Source organism: Melanostigma gelatinosum, assembly GCF_949748355.1.
Source record: "Melanostigma gelatinosum genome assembly, chromosome: 8".
Lineage (NCBI taxonomy): Eukaryota > Metazoa > Chordata > Actinopteri > Perciformes > Zoarcidae > Melanostigma > Melanostigma gelatinosum.
The window spans coordinates 16,721,717-16,738,860 of record NC_136641.1 but is presented as its reverse complement, the minus strand read 5'-3'; the positions used below and the strand labels follow the sequence as shown (position 1 = coordinate 16,738,860).

At 42.3% G+C, this 17,144-nt stretch overlaps 1 protein-coding gene across 1 annotated transcript; it reads right to left on the bottom strand.

The window, feature by feature from the left end:
- Window positions 1-6,431: 6,431 nt before the first annotated feature.
- On the bottom strand, window positions 6,432-17,144 carry LOC306780692 (V-type proton ATPase subunit S1-like; the record flags this gene model as incomplete). Its single annotated transcript, XM_079273128.1, has 7 exons — window positions 6,432-6,928; window positions 7,254-7,497; window positions 7,635-7,685; window positions 8,046-8,284; window positions 9,309-9,391; window positions 9,940-9,977; window positions 17,011-17,144. 7 exons carry the CDS (start codon window positions 17,142-17,144, stop codon window positions 6,692-6,694), a joined length of 1,026 nt encoding a protein of 341 aa, XP_079129254.1. The 3' UTR covers window positions 6,432-6,691.

Below are 17,144 nucleotides of genomic sequence, written 5' to 3'. Positions count from 1 at the left end.
GACAAGAGATGTTGTTCACAGATCGGTTTCACACAAAACTAAATATTATTAAAAAATTGATGGCAAATTGCAACTTTCTTGATTATCTTTTAAATTGACAAACATCATGTGTGTAATTCATGGCACAAATCAAACAGGTTAAAAAAATATTTCTCTTTGCCGTTGACTTCTGTACATATTTTTTCCATAATACTGTAAGATCAACCAAAAGGGGCAGGTCTTCACCTCTCTACAACAAAGTATGAAAAGAAAAACCCAGTGCACAAACTGTGTTGATAGTCTGACTTTTGTATTTGGGAGTAAAACTTGCCAATTTTCTTGACTCAAGCAGCTGCCCGATTGCCTGAAAGAAAAGACTTGATGGGAGAGGTGGCTTCATTATGTGGAGAAATAACAGGCAGCCGGCGAAGTCGTCTGTGATATTTGCATTATTTTGTGTAGCAGATTATAAATGGTGTTAAAGTGCTCTGCATTCACAACATGTTCACGGTTGATTTGCCCAAAGCATGTCATTCCATTTCACATTCTCCACTTCAATTAAAGAAAAAACACCTTGCTGTTACAAGTCCTCTCCTTACCCCTATTATTTTCTGTCTCTCCTGTATTTCCCCCTCCCTCCCATCATCAGCTCATTTCAGATAGGCAATCTCCTTTTTATCTTATTTGTTTTGTGTCTTGTCGGCCGTGCCTCAGTGCACTTTATTAAAATGTATATTTCCAAATCATTCTTCAAAGGCTGAACTGCCGCATGTTACAGGAAATTACAGTGAGACTGAGCAGATAGCCCACCTCCTTCTTACCGTCTGCTTTCTCTGTATTGGTTTGCCAACAAATGTGCTACATTTTCAGCAAATACTTATCGCTACAGCACTCAATATCCAAGAACCAAAACAAAGTACACGTATTCATAAAACAAGCCAGCACATCGCTAAACAAAATGACTGAACTTATGTAGAGCAGCATAGAGGGAAACTCCTCTGATCCACCCTTGGGCTGTTTATTTGTTTACGCCCCATAGCCTAGGCTGTCTTGTTGATAACAAACTAATTTGCAACGATAACATGCCCAAGAGGCTCAAATGAGGCCACTCACTGCGGCTGTGCTGATAGAGGAAGAGGAGCTTTGTGATTGGCTTAACTGTGATGTTCAATTAATAGTCAACTCACCGAGTGCTAACGCACTTCAAAGTGCCCCATTGGGCCAATCAATGATTGACAGTGCAGGATAATCCCTGGCACTGAAGGGCTGAGCAATATTATCTCGAACTATTTACCACAGTGGACACACCAAACAAGAAATTAAAAAAATGAGAACTAAAAAGGTTGAAGAATGAACTGAGGAAGGGGGAGAGCGTAGTCTAGTCTGTCAGCGTCATTTTTACTAGGACGCTGCCATCCAGGCCCCATCCTGTAAAAAGGCATATGAACGCAGATTCCTAAAAAAGGGTCCAACTTTACCCACATGCCATCCTTAGTATCCTTTCCATCTCTTGTGCTCCCAGAATGCAAAGCAGCTTAAACAGTGGATTGCCACCGTTTGGCTGCAACAAAGGAGTTGTGCGGAGTACCCTGTGGGCCTTGTGCTTTCTGGCTGGCAGCTTTACATATAAAACAGGCAGACCTATCTGTCTGTGCACAGGCTGCGGCCACAAAGTCAGAATCCCCAGCTTGGAGTACTCTGAGGATCCTCGCTCCGGAGTTCTGCACAGGGAGAGATTAGCAACAAACACGAAACATGACTCTTCTTTTTGTTCATGTCCCAGGCCCAATCCCAATCTCCACACTCACGGACTCTGATGCGCGTTCCCGCAAAGTCCGTGAGGGTTTAGCGGCCGTCCCACTGTCACATCGTCGAGTGTTTGAGGGCTCCCTCGCAGACATTTTGAGCCCTTTACGAACACTTTAGGAAGACTTTGCCTGAGGGAATTACCCACAATTCATAGCAATGTCACGTTAAACACGGGGTGATCAGTTGAAGCGTGGAAGCCGGAGACGTAACAAAAGGTAAACAAAGAGGACGGCACGTGTGTGTTCAGCCTGGCAAATTCAATTTACACAAAAACATTAAGGATTAAAGAGGGAACATGAAAGCAGAGCTTGTATCTCACAGATTTATTCATCACTTTGTCATTGAAGCTGTTCTGACAAACACGAGGAAATTGATTATTTGACAATTCCCTAGATTAACAATTGCCTCTCATCTCGTGAGGCAAAAACCTGGAAAACATTCAAATCAGGGATCAAAAAGTCTAAAATAAATACCCACGATAGTACATAACATTTTATGATGTTGTCACGGTAGCAAAGTGCTTCAACTAGATATGGAGCTTTAGTCAAGTAATTGGTGCTGATCAGCTCTGCAGCAAATAAGAAACATTTGAATTCTGTCTTTACTCTCGCTCTCATAATTGGTCACAGTAAGAGCAAATCATCAAGTAATGCACCATAGTTCATTTATGTGGCATACGATGTATCCAGAGGTGGCAAACAGTGAGTGTGACACATGCAAACACTGCCATCTATAGCGTGTTGTATGAAGTTACATGTTCTAAGATGTGAGGCTAACATATCAATCTGAGGCACATTTAGAGCAAAACAGATCAGGCTACATGTTTAACCTTGACTGGTTGAGAAACAAACCAAATGTTGATTCGTCATCATTAAGTTAGACTCTTCAGTTGTGTCTGAGAATTTAGCACAAATCTATCTGGACAAAAAGTTAAGGACTTGGCTTTAGATTCACAAACCTTTGTCAATTAGCTTCCACGCAATATTTAGAAAAATACACAGCAGGCCCCTCTTTTACTGTATGGCTTAAGTACGGTACTACATCTCATGGACCCAGAAATGATTGATTGGACAACTGACAAAAACTTGCTTTTTATTGCAGCTTTTAATGAAATGTGTTGTTTATCGGAAAATCTTGATCAGTTGAAAATTCTGGTAAATTACAACACACGAAAAAACACTATAAACGCACCGGGCCCCATATTTGACTACATGTGAGCAATGGCCATTCCGTGTAATACAGGATGTTGTTCATTGCTGCTACGGCACATCTGTGTAACCGTAACAGCCTAAATGATCACTGGACATCATCAAATAAGTTACCCTCGGATAATGACCATAGGCCTATTTGTGTTTGCGTTCTATGAAGTTAAGCATACAATCTGGCAACAAAACAAAAATATTATTTTAATATGTAATACAATAGGAATCAGCTTTACTCACAAAGATTTGTTTTCTAAATTTCAATTCTGGGGTTCTATGTTTCAGAAGTACTGTTCACATGTTTTATGCAGCTAAAGCTCTGCAATTGACTTGTGTTCCTTATCGTCTCATTGATTGGCCCATTGGCCAATGGGCCTCAGGACTATTTGTTGTCTGGCTGTGCAGTACTTTGGTTCACAGCATCCCAATAACTACTGCACTGACCAACTGAAATGCAGTATTGATTCTCAAGGTCTCTAAAAGGATCAAACTAATTTAGTTAATCCCCTGACCAAAATACCACAGGTACAAAAGTATTTAGCAGAGCACTTTTCATATTGTACACTCCACAAGCCACCTGTACACAATCCATCAGACACTAATTACCTCATCTCCATGAATATGCAGGATATTCAAAAACACCACTTCGGCAAAGACACCAAACAACTATGTTGCTCCTTATTACAATGCATAGACAACAACAACACAGCTGACCACCTGGACACAGCATACACTACAGGCAATGTTGTGGATGTAGGGAAATCTAGGCCCAGAGAACTATCGAAGCTCTCAACAGCTTGTGTGAGCTGTACGATTCTGTGAGGGGGTTTTATTTATGACCAGGCATTGCACAGGTGGTTGTTGGGGTTAGGCATGTTATTCTATCGTTAATTGTAGGCCTAGCTAAGAGTTCACGGAAATAATTCTCAAGATACAACCAAAAAACATGTCCCTTTGGTTCACATAGAGGACGCGTATGGGGTTGAATGACGGGTGTTGAGAAAGCAGTGCCTTGTTCTCACAGTTATGCCGCGGTGTTCACACACATCATTACACTTTTGACACCAGCAGCTGAGAGGACACAACAGGTTAACTTACCTGTAAGCGTATTATTTGTTACCGTCCTCACACACTTCCTGCACCCCCTGTGGACCGAACGTCGAAAGAAGAAACTGACGTAAACCCCGAATCCAAAGGCAGCAAACAAACCGACCCCAGGAATATCGAAATAACAAGTAGCTGTAAAGCTTTCAGTGGCTGATTGTTCAAGATAACATAACTGCAGAATCAAAAACATCAGTAGGCTCGTTATCGGCAACTCTTTGGCTATATGTCACGTCCTGTATGACACTTTATTTGGGTAATGTGAGTAATTTAACTTTTTGAAATATCAATGTGCAAATAAAACACCGTTAAAACCGTGTATATGGGCCATGGATTCTATGACAGCATTATGACCAGCAGAAGATGACATTGTGGCTCTGAATATGAGATTACATTATGGCTTTTGCCTATGAAGTATGCATGAAAGTGTTTGATTGGACTGGTGCTGCAGGTAAGCTGGACTGACATTCTAGGTCAGAGAGAATGTGAGAGGAGCGAGCAGATGGCACTCAGGAGGGGAGACAGAACTAGCATAAGACCTGGACACTGGGTTGGAGAGCTGTGGGTTAAGTAACAATTAACAACATTATTAACATTTTGAAATCGGCCTACATCATGCAATTTAGATCAGTTTCATCACCAAAAGAAAAACCTCAGCAGAATATGTGATTTGTGTGATCCTGTATGCAGTAAAACACAATTTAACATTTACACGCGGCACACCTTTCCTCTGAATACCATTTATTGTTCAATCTACATCAGTTGGTCCTTGGACAAACCGCCTGCGCTCATACCATAGTTTGTAGGATACATTTATGACCAAAGAACACATTTCACACTGCTACAGATTGACAGAATTGCCATATCGAATGTTAAGATATCTATTTACTGTCATGCGGAGTGTTTTTTTTTAATCTGTAGTAATGACTTACTGATGCTGTTACTGCTGTAGTGTGACTTCTGGCATAATAATGGCATCTATAAGTCCTGGTGGGTGGACGGCATTCCATAGTATCGTCCTTCTATGGTAGGAATTCGTACTGTAATTTACAGTTAGATGAAACTGGATCTTGCATTGTCTGGCCCAGCTTAAAACAAATAGACAGACAGTGTAATGTGTTTATACTTTGTAGAAAAAATCATATGCATTGATACTTTTACCAATCTTCATAGAGCACAATGTCTTACTTGTACCTATTTTTATTAGTTGTGCAATATTTGAAGATATGATCGTATAGAGATCTTAATGTATCTACAGCTTTGTATATCCTTTTGGTTATGAGGATTAGCATAGTCATCCTGTACCTAATAGTATTTCATGATTACATTGTATATAAAAAAAAGACCTCCGCAGAGTGACACTTCTGTACATGTATGTGTTTTTGTTTTGTACATAGCTGTAACGGTTAGCTTTTATTTTCACATTGTCTCCCTCCGTCTCTCACCATATTTCATGGCAACTCCTTTGCAGCTTCACTTTGGCAGTCAAACCCAGTGGTGTGGATGGAGGACCCGTGGCCTCCCTTGTCCAAACGCTTGACTCCCAGAGAGTCAAGTCATCCCAAGACCCGCTTTCCTGCCATGCCCTCAGAAGGGCAGTCTTGTGCAGCATAGTTCCTTGTATAGTCTTTGATAGTTTTTTGTTAGCGCTTTCGCAGCTAACCAATGTTGTGCTAGTTTGTATGACCCCCAACCCCCAACCCCCCCCCCAATCTGGCCTGTGGTCTGTAAAATGCAATTTCACAGTTAAGTCCCAAGCAGCAGTCTTTGTTCAGGGGTGGGGTGAGAGACTCCAGAGGCTCTGAAGGACCAGTGTTGCTGGTCCATTCCCTCCAGCCAGATGCTAGACCAGTGGTTCCCGATATTTCTCTTCGCTTTCACTCAAAAGCTTTTCAAGCTCCTTCTACTTTGTGCCATATTTGATTATTTTAAGCCGCAACCCATGCAAGACTCTCTGTAATCCTTATTATTAGGAAACACTGTGCTAGCCCAGCTAGACCAGCCTTTTATGGCATGCAGCTAATACGGCTATTTCAGCTATAAAACTGACTGTTTGAAGTATATAATTCTTGCAGCGGTATCAGACAAAGTACACTGTAATGAAAGCTGGAAAGACAATGTGTGTGATGGAAGCTTGTAATATGACACTTGTGAGCCATATAATACATACTTACAATGAGCATCTGATGTTAGCTGTATTAGCTACAGTTGCTAGCCTTTTGTGGTTTTAATGGCTGACTGGGGTAAAGGCCTGTATATGCTCTTGCCCCTCAGGGCCCATGGACTGTCCTTGACCTTTGACATCAGGTTCAACCATCTCTAAGGGAGAGGCTGGAACATCCAAAGGCCTTATTCAAAATCTGGATGCCAAGATGCAGGTCAAAGAGAAAAGAAGAAAAAGTATCCAACCACGGTCTGCATTTACTTAAAGTAGTTAAGATGTACAAGGTTTTCATATGAACAGGCAAAGTTGTCATTTTGTTGAACAAATATTCTGTGGAGGATACTTTTTCACTCTTGTATTCACTTGGACTCCCCCTCTGCCTCTCTTCTCAGCTTTCCCTCGCTCCTGTCATTCTCCAGCTCTCCTTTTTCCTTCACAGGCTGTTCTTGTCTGGCAACTCGGCTTCTGGACTACGGGGAAAGTAGACGGTGGCTTTGTGCTCCTCGTAGCGGTCGATGTGCTTGAGGTGTACCACCATATGCAAGGCATAGGCTAAGACGAGGAGCAGGATCAGAGACGTCACCAAGCCCATCAGGATGGCGGGTGTCAGGAAAGTGGCACAGTCACTTGCCGACGCAAACTTGTCTGACTGCACATTGAAGGCCTGGATCTGGAAAAGCGCAGAGAGAAGGCGGAAAGATGAGATTAGGCTAAAGTAAAGAGGATAACTGGTTCTTACTTGGCTGACCAGGCACAGAGACACTGGGCAGATGGACAGGTTGAGACCGCCTAGCAGATGGCTAAACAGACAGATTGACAAACTGCCAAACAGACGGTAAACGAACTGACCACGGACTGACAGCCAAACAGGCGGAACACAAACATACAGACACATGCTCACAAGTAGGAAACAGGGGGGAAAGACTATGATACAACAGTAAACATGGAGACAAAACTAGCACAGCAAAGGTTGTGCCCCTTGTGCGACAGTGTACCTGGAAATCAGTGAAAGTGATGTGCCAGTTAGCGGATGTGTCAGTGTGGGAGCTGGGCACTAGCAGGGTGTCGTATTTGTGCAGGCTGCTGACGTGCTGGCAATGGTAGGATGAAGTGGCCGGAGCATAGACCTCGCTGGCGTTAAACGTGGCCTCCTGGGTCCAGTTGTAGTGGATGTGAACACTGTCGAGTGTGAACCAGTTTTGACCAGCTGCTTCATAAAAAGTGTTTGACATTTGAAGCCTGGCAGGAAGAAACAATGCAGTTAGTCGCATGCACAGTCCACAGTATGCACTTACAATAATGGGTCAGTGTGATTCATTCGTTTTAGATAACATGTTGGCCAGTGAAAATATTTGAAATAAGCATGTGCATTTTACCTGATTACTAGACCTCGCAAGTCCTCCACATCACCAAACCTTAAGGAAAGCCTGCGGTAAAACAAAGCCAAACATTTTAAAACATCTCATTTTGCACAGTAACAACACACAATGAATATTGAGCGTATTACTGTCTTCTCAATACAGTATATTCACACATTTCCTGAGATACTTCTATTTCTATTTCCATGTAATAGTAATAGTAAGTAATTGTCCTTGTCACATTTATGCAAATAAAGTATATTGAATTAAAGTAGTATCACAGCTTTGCTGATGCCTTATGTGAGCTTTTGCTATATTTGACCATATGTGTCCATTATGTCCAGTATATAGTGCAACAATTCACTAAAAACCAAAACTAATTCCTCAAACACATGTTTTACTTCTGACCCCGTCTGTCCACAGACTTACGTAGCTTTATCCTTGGTGCAGATGGAGCTTTTAGTGTCCACGGGTAAGTTGGTGTTGAAGACCCTCTCAGTCAGGTCAATAAAGGTATGGTTCCTGTAGCGGATTGCCAGGCGCTTTGCCTTGAACAGAATGCAGGTCTTCCCATTGTAAGACACGCTCAGTGGGCCATAAGGCCCCATCAGAGACTGGAGCAGCTTCCTCTTACTGTGAGACATCCCTGGCTGATGCCAGTTAAAAGGCTGCAAACATATGAAGAGTGGAATTGAGCACAGAAGAAATAAATAAACTGTAGTAAACTGGCAACCGGCAGCACGGGCAACAGCAGTGTTGCGTTCTTTGACTGTCCTCTACTGGACGATCAGATTTGTATTCAGACACATACTCGTAAACTATGCCCCAGTTCAGGGGCTGGATGTGGCTTGCAAAATGTGCGTGCCCTAAAGTTGTTGCTGATCCTGTTTGCCCTAGCATCAAGAAAACCAAAAAAAAACCAGCTGTTGAGAAAATAATTTCGAAGCAGCTGGAAGTTGACCTCACATTTGTGAAAGTAGGCAGTAGGAATTCAGCCTAGAAAAGCAGATGTTGGAATGTTTTTAAAAAGGGCAATTTACGCTTGTCATTCTGTGATGTTCCAACCCCCACTGAATCTCAAATGAAGATGGAGCCGTGTTGCCTTCTCTGTAGAAAACAGTAGTTTTCTGAATTTGCATATAATAGTGTGGTGGCTGTTAGAAGACAGAAACAGCCCCCACTAGCTTTTGAATCTCTTTGCTCAAAGGCCTCATCTCATTGGAGGGCATTTGGACTAATCCAGCACTGTTTTACAAGATATGTAAAGTGGCCGTCACAGTGGCTATGAAGTGATTATATTTATGTTTGTTTGTTTGTTTATTGTAAAGTATTTGGATACAAATTGGAAACGTGAGGGATGGAACAAAACATTTGAAAAGCTACAATCTGGTAGTTCAGAAGAGGTTACTGCAAAGGAATCAGTAAATCCATATCGTGCGTGAATGCATCAGCTGAAACAGCAAATAGTTTCAATGCATTTTCAGTTAGAGTGGTCGTAAGTGTGTGGGTGGCACGGATGATTAACCAACACCATGCCCACATCCAAGGTCAAACAGTGTGGCTGAGTGAGTATGCTCTGTTTTGTTTGTGTGCATCCCAGTGTGTGTCTGTGTGTGTCTGTGTGTTCATGTGCAGATAAAGATAGCGGGCTGATGGTGGAGATAGCGAGGGGAGAGGCGAGAGTGTGTGTACCTGCAGTATTCTCCTGAGTGGGTTTTCATCTTCAGGCGTCAAAATAACCTCTTCACTTTCTAAGCCGTACCCACCATCTTGACCTGAAAACACGTACACACATTACTGCACCATGAAAGATGATATCAGTACACACATTAAGCTGATTGCAATGCTGCAATGCAGATTGCAACATAATCATAAAAGTTCAGCCGATGTCACACACGCCACAGACTCACACACATAAGCACAGAGAGATCCTGCGTACTGCTCAGACTCCTATCTATTTCCAGCAGCTTTGCGTCATCGCAGTGACTCATCAGCAGTTTATCTCAGTTGCGGTAGTATTGTTCAGTGTTTACAAATGCTGTTCCAGAAACATATGATTTGCAATCACATAACATAAAGGAATGTCTCCATCTTTTTTTCTTTCTGCATTTTATCAAAGAGCCTAATTATAACACATCTGATTTGCCACTAAGGTGTATGGATCACGCACAAGCCGCACTTCACAATCCGTTGGAGCAAAGATGCCTCAGCATGAAGAATGAAATGCGTTTGTCGGTACTATCTATCCAACACATCAGCGTCAAAACTAACATGGCGGGCTTGATTGAATCAGGCCTTGTGTCACACCAGATTTGTTACTTACTTGATGTGATTCTTGTTGCTTGTTTGGGGTTCTCTTTGCTGTGGAAAAGACAGAAGATACAATGAGGTCTGGGGATCACAAGATGCAGGGAAATGTTTAAGGTTTTTCTTCTTTTTGATAATGCTCCATAATGTACAAGATGCTTATTTAGCATTTTTCTTGAACAGGAAAGTTTATTGTCCACTGATGCAGCTGCAGCAAACACAGGGACAAAAACAGCTTTACAGGCTGGCCTGTATATACAAAAAACACCTCTATGAATATTATATGTTGTAAAAATGATGTTGTAAACTTATATATATTACATGTTTTGTGTATGGCATGCCATTTACAAAATATAGTTTTCCACTAAACATGCCCTATATAAACAGTGTAAGGTTACTGTTGTATTGAATATGTATGAAAGGGACCCGAATGACAAAATAAATACACAAACTTGTGATTTGATGAACTAACTGAGGTTTTACACATTTTGCAAGATATTCTGTATGATACATAAAGGATTACGTGGGACTGCACAATGCACAGCATAAGAACACTCAGTATAAACACACAAGACTTTGCCTGCAGAATCATTCCACAGGTTTGCTTGGTGTCTTTGTGTGGTGTGTTGCTTTTACTAAATGGCCGATCTTTGATGTGGACCTGACCCACAAGTCAAAGAGGAGGGATCATTTCCTTTTCCTTCACATGTTTGCCCTATAGCTGTGCACCTCTCAGTACAACTAAACTCTGTATAGCCATGGACCAGAAGTTAATCCTGATCCTTTTAACTGTCTAATCAAAGACGTCATACGCCCGCAATGGGCTTACTGGCCGGCGCTGACATGGCTAGTTTTGTTTGTTGTGATGGTCCACCCAATGTTCTCCGTGTTCTGCCCCAGTCTGTCCCGAGTTAACATCCGGCGGGCTAATCTCCTCACAACAGCCAATCATACAGCACTTATAAAAGATAAACCCTAAAACCTGGTGGGAGTGGGCATGACAACTAGCGTGTGCCTTTTGTCATGTCACCAGGCATTACTTCAGTCAGTTTGTTCATCAGCTCTGGTCATTAGTATTTCAGATCATTTTAGGAATTGCAGCACAACAAAGGCAATGTGTGTAAAGACCTTCATCTTCATCTTTGTTATCTTTAGTTGAATAGTAACGCTGTGATCTTGTAGGGGGGGCTTTTATAGTGGAGACATAAGATAGACTGAGGATGACCTGAATATTTATCAAACACACAAAAGCTAGTCAATAGCTGTTTGTTTCTCTGAACCAGACAGCGGCGGCGCTGCCCCATATACTGTACTCTAGTTCAGTGATCCATGAACTCCAACCTAGATTTTCTAATGAAAAAGGTTAGGAAATAGACAAAAATCTCTATTTGTACTACTTCCACAAGCCAGAGAGTACAGCCGTGTGACATGTGAAGGTAGTCGCATTTAATCTCAATTTGTAACATCATCAGGCTTTTCTCATATTCTTCTTTCCATAATGTGAAGGGGGTATGGGGCTCTGTATCTTACAACATTTATTTTTCTTTCTCTTGCCTTTCATGCTCAAAATCCAAAACTGTTGGACTGGATTTTGGCCAGATTCAAGGAGATGATGGATCTTTTTCTACGACATTTTCCCTGATTGGCTCAGGGGCCGAATTGTAGACTCAGTCATCCATGGATGCAATGCACAATATCTTAGAGGTAGTTGTCTACTTTTTTTCTAATTAAAGAGATTATGCATCTGTCTAGTTCATTCTCAAATAAAAAAAAACCCTAAAGTTATTAGTCTATGAAAATGTAATTAAAGATCAAAACAAGGTGAGCAGGCTTTGGCAGAAGCTAACAGATGAAAAGGCATTAGTGTGTGATAGCACAGGAAGTTACAGATTTTGGGTATAGGTTGTCAGACAGTTCCAGCAGCCTGGAGCAGTTATCTACCCCCGTGGTGCAGTTTCCACCCGCACAATATTGTGTAGTTTAATGCCAGATGGATTTGGATTAGTGGTAAGCACAGGCCAGGTCCACTGGAGCACAAATGTGGAGAGACACAGGTCCTGAACAAGATGAAGAGATTAAGGCATGAGTTCACAGCCTGTGGTATTCGGGACAGTTCAATTGCTAATTAAAACAGCTGCACTGGCTTCCAAAATCGTGACTTGCTGTACACCCGTCCAGTCAATTTGAACTTTGACCGTGACCATTATAATCGGGCTAATTTGAAATGGAGCAGTGTCAGGTCGTTTACTTAAAGTTGAGTAACTGGTTTCCCTTCGCAAAATGTACTTTTAACGTAGAGCGTGTCGAAGAAAAACAGACTTGATACAAAGGATCAAATTTGGCAGCAGGACAAGCTCATGGTATGCAAAGTGTAGATGCAAATTGCTCTTTCATGTTCGGCATTGATTTTGACTTTGTTTCAGGTCACTTATCACACAGCTGTAGAGTAATAATGTGGGTCTCTCTCAATAAATCAAACTGAATTGAATTAAGCTTCAGTCCGGAACCGATAATGGGGGCTGTGGGTCTATAGAAAATATGGACTTATAGAGTGAATAAGTGATCAGCAGGGAGGTACTATGCTGTCATTTCCTGTGTACCAGCTCTTCAACCTAGAGACTCCCTGGGATATGTGTGAGCTTGTGTCTGTGTGTTTGTGTCTGTGTAGGCACATGCTGGCACACTCTGCATCTGCTATTTCATGGGTAACAATATGACAGTTTACTGATATGGTAAATCCAAATATTTACGTTTGCCCAGGTGAATGCTGGGTAAGCATGTTTGTCTATGAAAGCGCTGCCCAAAGCACTATGCCTTTGGCAGCTGGCAGTTGTGACTGAAACCTCAGTGGCATGGGAGGTACTTGGACGCTGCTCACTCATCACCTGCACTTATATGTACAAATCTTAAAAATGTTCTGACAACCTAAAGATTTAAAAATCCCCCCCAGACTTCGAAATTCCATATCTGATTTACATATTTATGAATTTGTGTAAACACTGCGCAGCTACAGTTGGGGATGAACAACTGTTTGTGTCATTGTAAACACGCTGCATATGCCTGCCCCCGGCCCCCCCCCAGCCCATCCCAAACACAAGTGAATACGCACTCCTTCCTCTGCACCTAGGCCCCAGCTGGCTGGAAGGAGCCAGAGGAGTCTGTGTGAGCGTGAGTGCTAACTAAAGCCCAGCCGTTTGTTCCTGTGCCAGTTTCCGCGAGGTCAGCAACCCAAGACTGCTGCGGCCCCGTGATTGGCTCAGCCTGTCACACGGCGCCTGGGTGCTGAACAGGCCCTTTATATAATCAAAGCCAAACCAGAGCCACTCCTTGGCTCACCTCGCTCCCTCTGCATATATCCCTAAATATGTGTGCACAAACACGCACATACACTTAACATATGTCACAATTACCAATAAAAGATTGACCACACTATGATGTGATCATTAGTTACGATTGCAGTTCATTTTAGACAAGTACCGGTAAGTGTCTTGCTTTTAAATATTAATAGCAATGAGAATCATTTACGCCACTGACGGTACCTCGGTCAATACATTATGTTCACTGGACGTCCTTATTCAAGCCCGTAGATGTAGCCCTCATCTGTGCCTCTGCTGTGTGCTGCTGAGCAGTAAGGTGTGGTGCCTGCTCCACAAACTTGTAAACAAATCCTCTTCTCCTCTGCTACCATGGGGTGCTGAGCCACTGAGACGCTCTGTAAACCAGCATCAGCCCAACAAAGCCTCTACACTTTACAGCAGGGATACAGTGCTGGGGAGTAATACTTTTGTTTAGTACAGTAGTCAGCTATTTTCTGTGTGGCTGATTTAGCTCGTTATAAACTTCTATTTTCATTCGGAATATTAGAAAAGCACAAAAGGTAGTATTTATCAATAAAAGGTGGCCCTTTAGCCGTTAGATTTGGGCTTCTAAGGCCTAAAACCATTGTGTATATCAATAGTGTATCAGAGTGCAGCGACGTGTTTTTGTGCTCATATTTCCTTATATTATGCCGACATGAAATTTCATACCCAGCAATGATAGTATTTCACAATGTCGCCTACAGGGTGAACTACTTTTGCAAAGTTATGTTCATCTCAGAGACAGTAATATTTTGGTGGTATCTTTCAAATATATTCTAATTTCATTCATTAAAAAGTACTCCATGTTTGGGGTTGTGTGTGTGGGGTTGTGTCCCTGATACAGCAGGGAATCATGTCTTTATCCCACACAGGGCAGGTACTGGCCTATTAATACATTTATTAGTGCAGATTAAGCTTTAGGAGTTTACCAAAACGCCGCGCTGCCATTTCAGTCTAGCGTTGATTGCAGCTTCAAATTTGACCTCGGGTCAAGTGCTAGAGTTATGTAAATCTTCCCAGGCCTCTGAGATCGAATACCTCAGTGCTGGTGTGGACACACATGAACATCATGACTGCATTCAAATGGGGAGTCACAAACATATTTCTACTCATGAATACTCGCCTTTGACTTGATCTTTTCTCACTAACTATAGTGAATAGTGTAAAATTAGCTGGTGGTGTTTGAACCCTTTAATCCTTCCTTCAGGGTTCATCACTGATCCATCTTCTCCTGGAAATCCCATACTTTGACCTCTAATCTGTGTCTCTATTTGGGTCGGTCTGTCAGTGTTTAACAGTTTTAAGATAAACTTAAGCACATGTTAACTCTACACTGCGACGGATAAACCTTGAAACAAACAAACCGCATATTAGTTAGACTTGAGACTGTATTAATTTACACTGCAGATCAACAAACGGGCAAATATGCATGAGTAAGTCTTGCAGTGCAGTTTGTGTCTTTTAAGCATCTTTTACTTTAAGTTAATATGGACAGATCTGTTCTAATTGTGCTGACCCCATTCAGTCTTTGTAAATGCGTCAGGGGCTATTTTCATTCGATAGTGAGAATGACATAATGTAATTTGAGTCTGTTGTTGCAGGCTCCAGCAATTGGGTCATATCTAATTGGCTTGTGTAATTGTTTGAGAAATTTACTGGACCAGTTTCACTGGTAACTGAACAAGGATTTTACTGTCATTTAAATGTGTGACTTGTATATATTTGTGATTAGCTTTGTGTGACATCTATTTAGTTTCCTGCTCTCCTCATAGCAATAAAAAAAATGCTTACAACAGCATTTCTTTTTTACGTTTGCAAACAACTATAAACTACAGCTGCAAAATCTCATGTTGCAGTAGTTTACCTCTCGTTCTCTATCGTTGCCTGCGCTGTTGATAGACTCAGTCCGGATGAGTGAAGAAGTTATTTTAAAAAATTACAATTTAGTCTTTGGACCCCTAATCTGTACCCATTTTTGGATACTTTTCATCAGAAATGTATAAGGCTTGGATTATTTTACAAGTGTTGCTACCACATAGAGATTATCACCGTTATATAAAAAATGTGTTAACATTTGTCAAATCCTTTATGACCTCTTGAACTCCAATTATTTTGTTTCAAACGGGGAAAGTGAAGGACGTCATTATTTCTAAAATGTTCTTTTAACATACTTTCCGAGAAAGTATTTGTATTATGATAAATGGGGTTTTTTTCGGGCAGATACAAACATACAGTGGGGTCATCAAGTATTTTTAAGAAATTTGTAATGTTTCTGGCTATCAATCATAGTCCCGTTGGATATTTCTCATAGTACAGCACATGTCAGTTACCAAAAAAATAAAGCTTACTGAACATTTTCTTTTCCCATCTGTCTGCAGCCCCATGTCTATCAGCACGAGAGGCTTCTAACTCACGATACATTGTCTTCTGCATTTCCAACCTATGGATTGCACCCTGCGAGGCCTCTGGAATGAAAGGCTGCTCTTGTATAACAGTATCTTGGAGTGTGTCAGAGCTGTGACCATGGGACTGCAACTGTTATGTTGGAGAGTTATGTACAAAGTTTGATCCGGGGGAAAGGCTTGAAACCCCAGGAGAGATCAATGTAGCCGTTCTCCGTCGGAGAGACTGCGGTGAAAAGTTAAGATAGGGATCTGTCAGGGTTTCACAAACACCAGATTGAGCTGGAATGAGAGCAATCCCGAGAGACTTTGTATGTTGAATTCAAAATCAAAGCTATCTGTGCCCTACACTTGCAAACAGATGTACAGATACTATTGCTTGTGCAATAAATGAAAGCATGGCAGCAACAATCTTTCACTCCCCGAAGTGTATTACTATCCTGAAAGTGCAACAACGAGGCAAGTCATGAACAATGATTGAAGAGCACTGTGTCAGAAACTGCAGCATATTCTGGCTTTGAAGCATTTTCGCTATGGATTGTGTGAGCAATGATGCATGGCATAGTTTCAAGAGCCTTACGTGGTTTTGGCACCGTATCATTGCATTGATGTCTCTATAAGCAGGCAGGAACTGGTGCTAGCAAAGGCCCTGTCTGATGCCGATTCAGTCTCGTCCCTGTGACACTGTTGTGAGTGCCCTCAGGTTGGAGCTCTGAATATTTTATCCAGATTTGACCTGCAGGACTGCATGTGCATTATGCAGACATGGTCGGCTAGAATTCCATTCTTCTCTCTCTCTCTCTCTCTCTCTCCCCCTCTCTCTCTCTCAATGACTGCATCAGTAAACAGACCCCAATAGACCATCCCTGATGCATCCTCTCCTCTCCTCTCCTCCCTGTCCCATCGTTGTTTACCTTCCCTCCGTGCTGCTCCCACTCTTCTCTCCTCCTGTCCTTCTCTTTCCCCTGCAGGCCCAGGGCCCCAGCCTTATTTAGCTTCCCTTCTGCCAGACCAACGCCACTATAGAGAGACAACAGCCCCATCCGTGATCGATAAGCAGCGTCTAATGCAGTGTCCAAAACTGAGACAAACAAAGACTCGCAGCTCAGCTCTCTCTGATACACCAATACTGCCTGCATGCACTGTGTGATACAACCAAGGTGGCATTGGGGAGAAGGGAAGGGAGGCACAGGAGAGAAAGAAAGACCCCAAGAGAACACATCAGCATCCCAGCATCCCCGCATCCATCTCCCTATATCCCCCGACCCCCCCCCCCCCTCCCCTACACCCCTCCTCCGTACACAGACATAGAGAGGATGGATTTACCTTCTGTCAATGATTTTAGGCACTTCCTCATAGATGAGTCCAGTCTGAAACTCTTCCTCAGTGAAGGAGAGCCCAGGCCGGCTGAGAGCGGACAGCAAGGCGAGGGAGCAGAGGAGGAATGCGTGTGCAGCCAT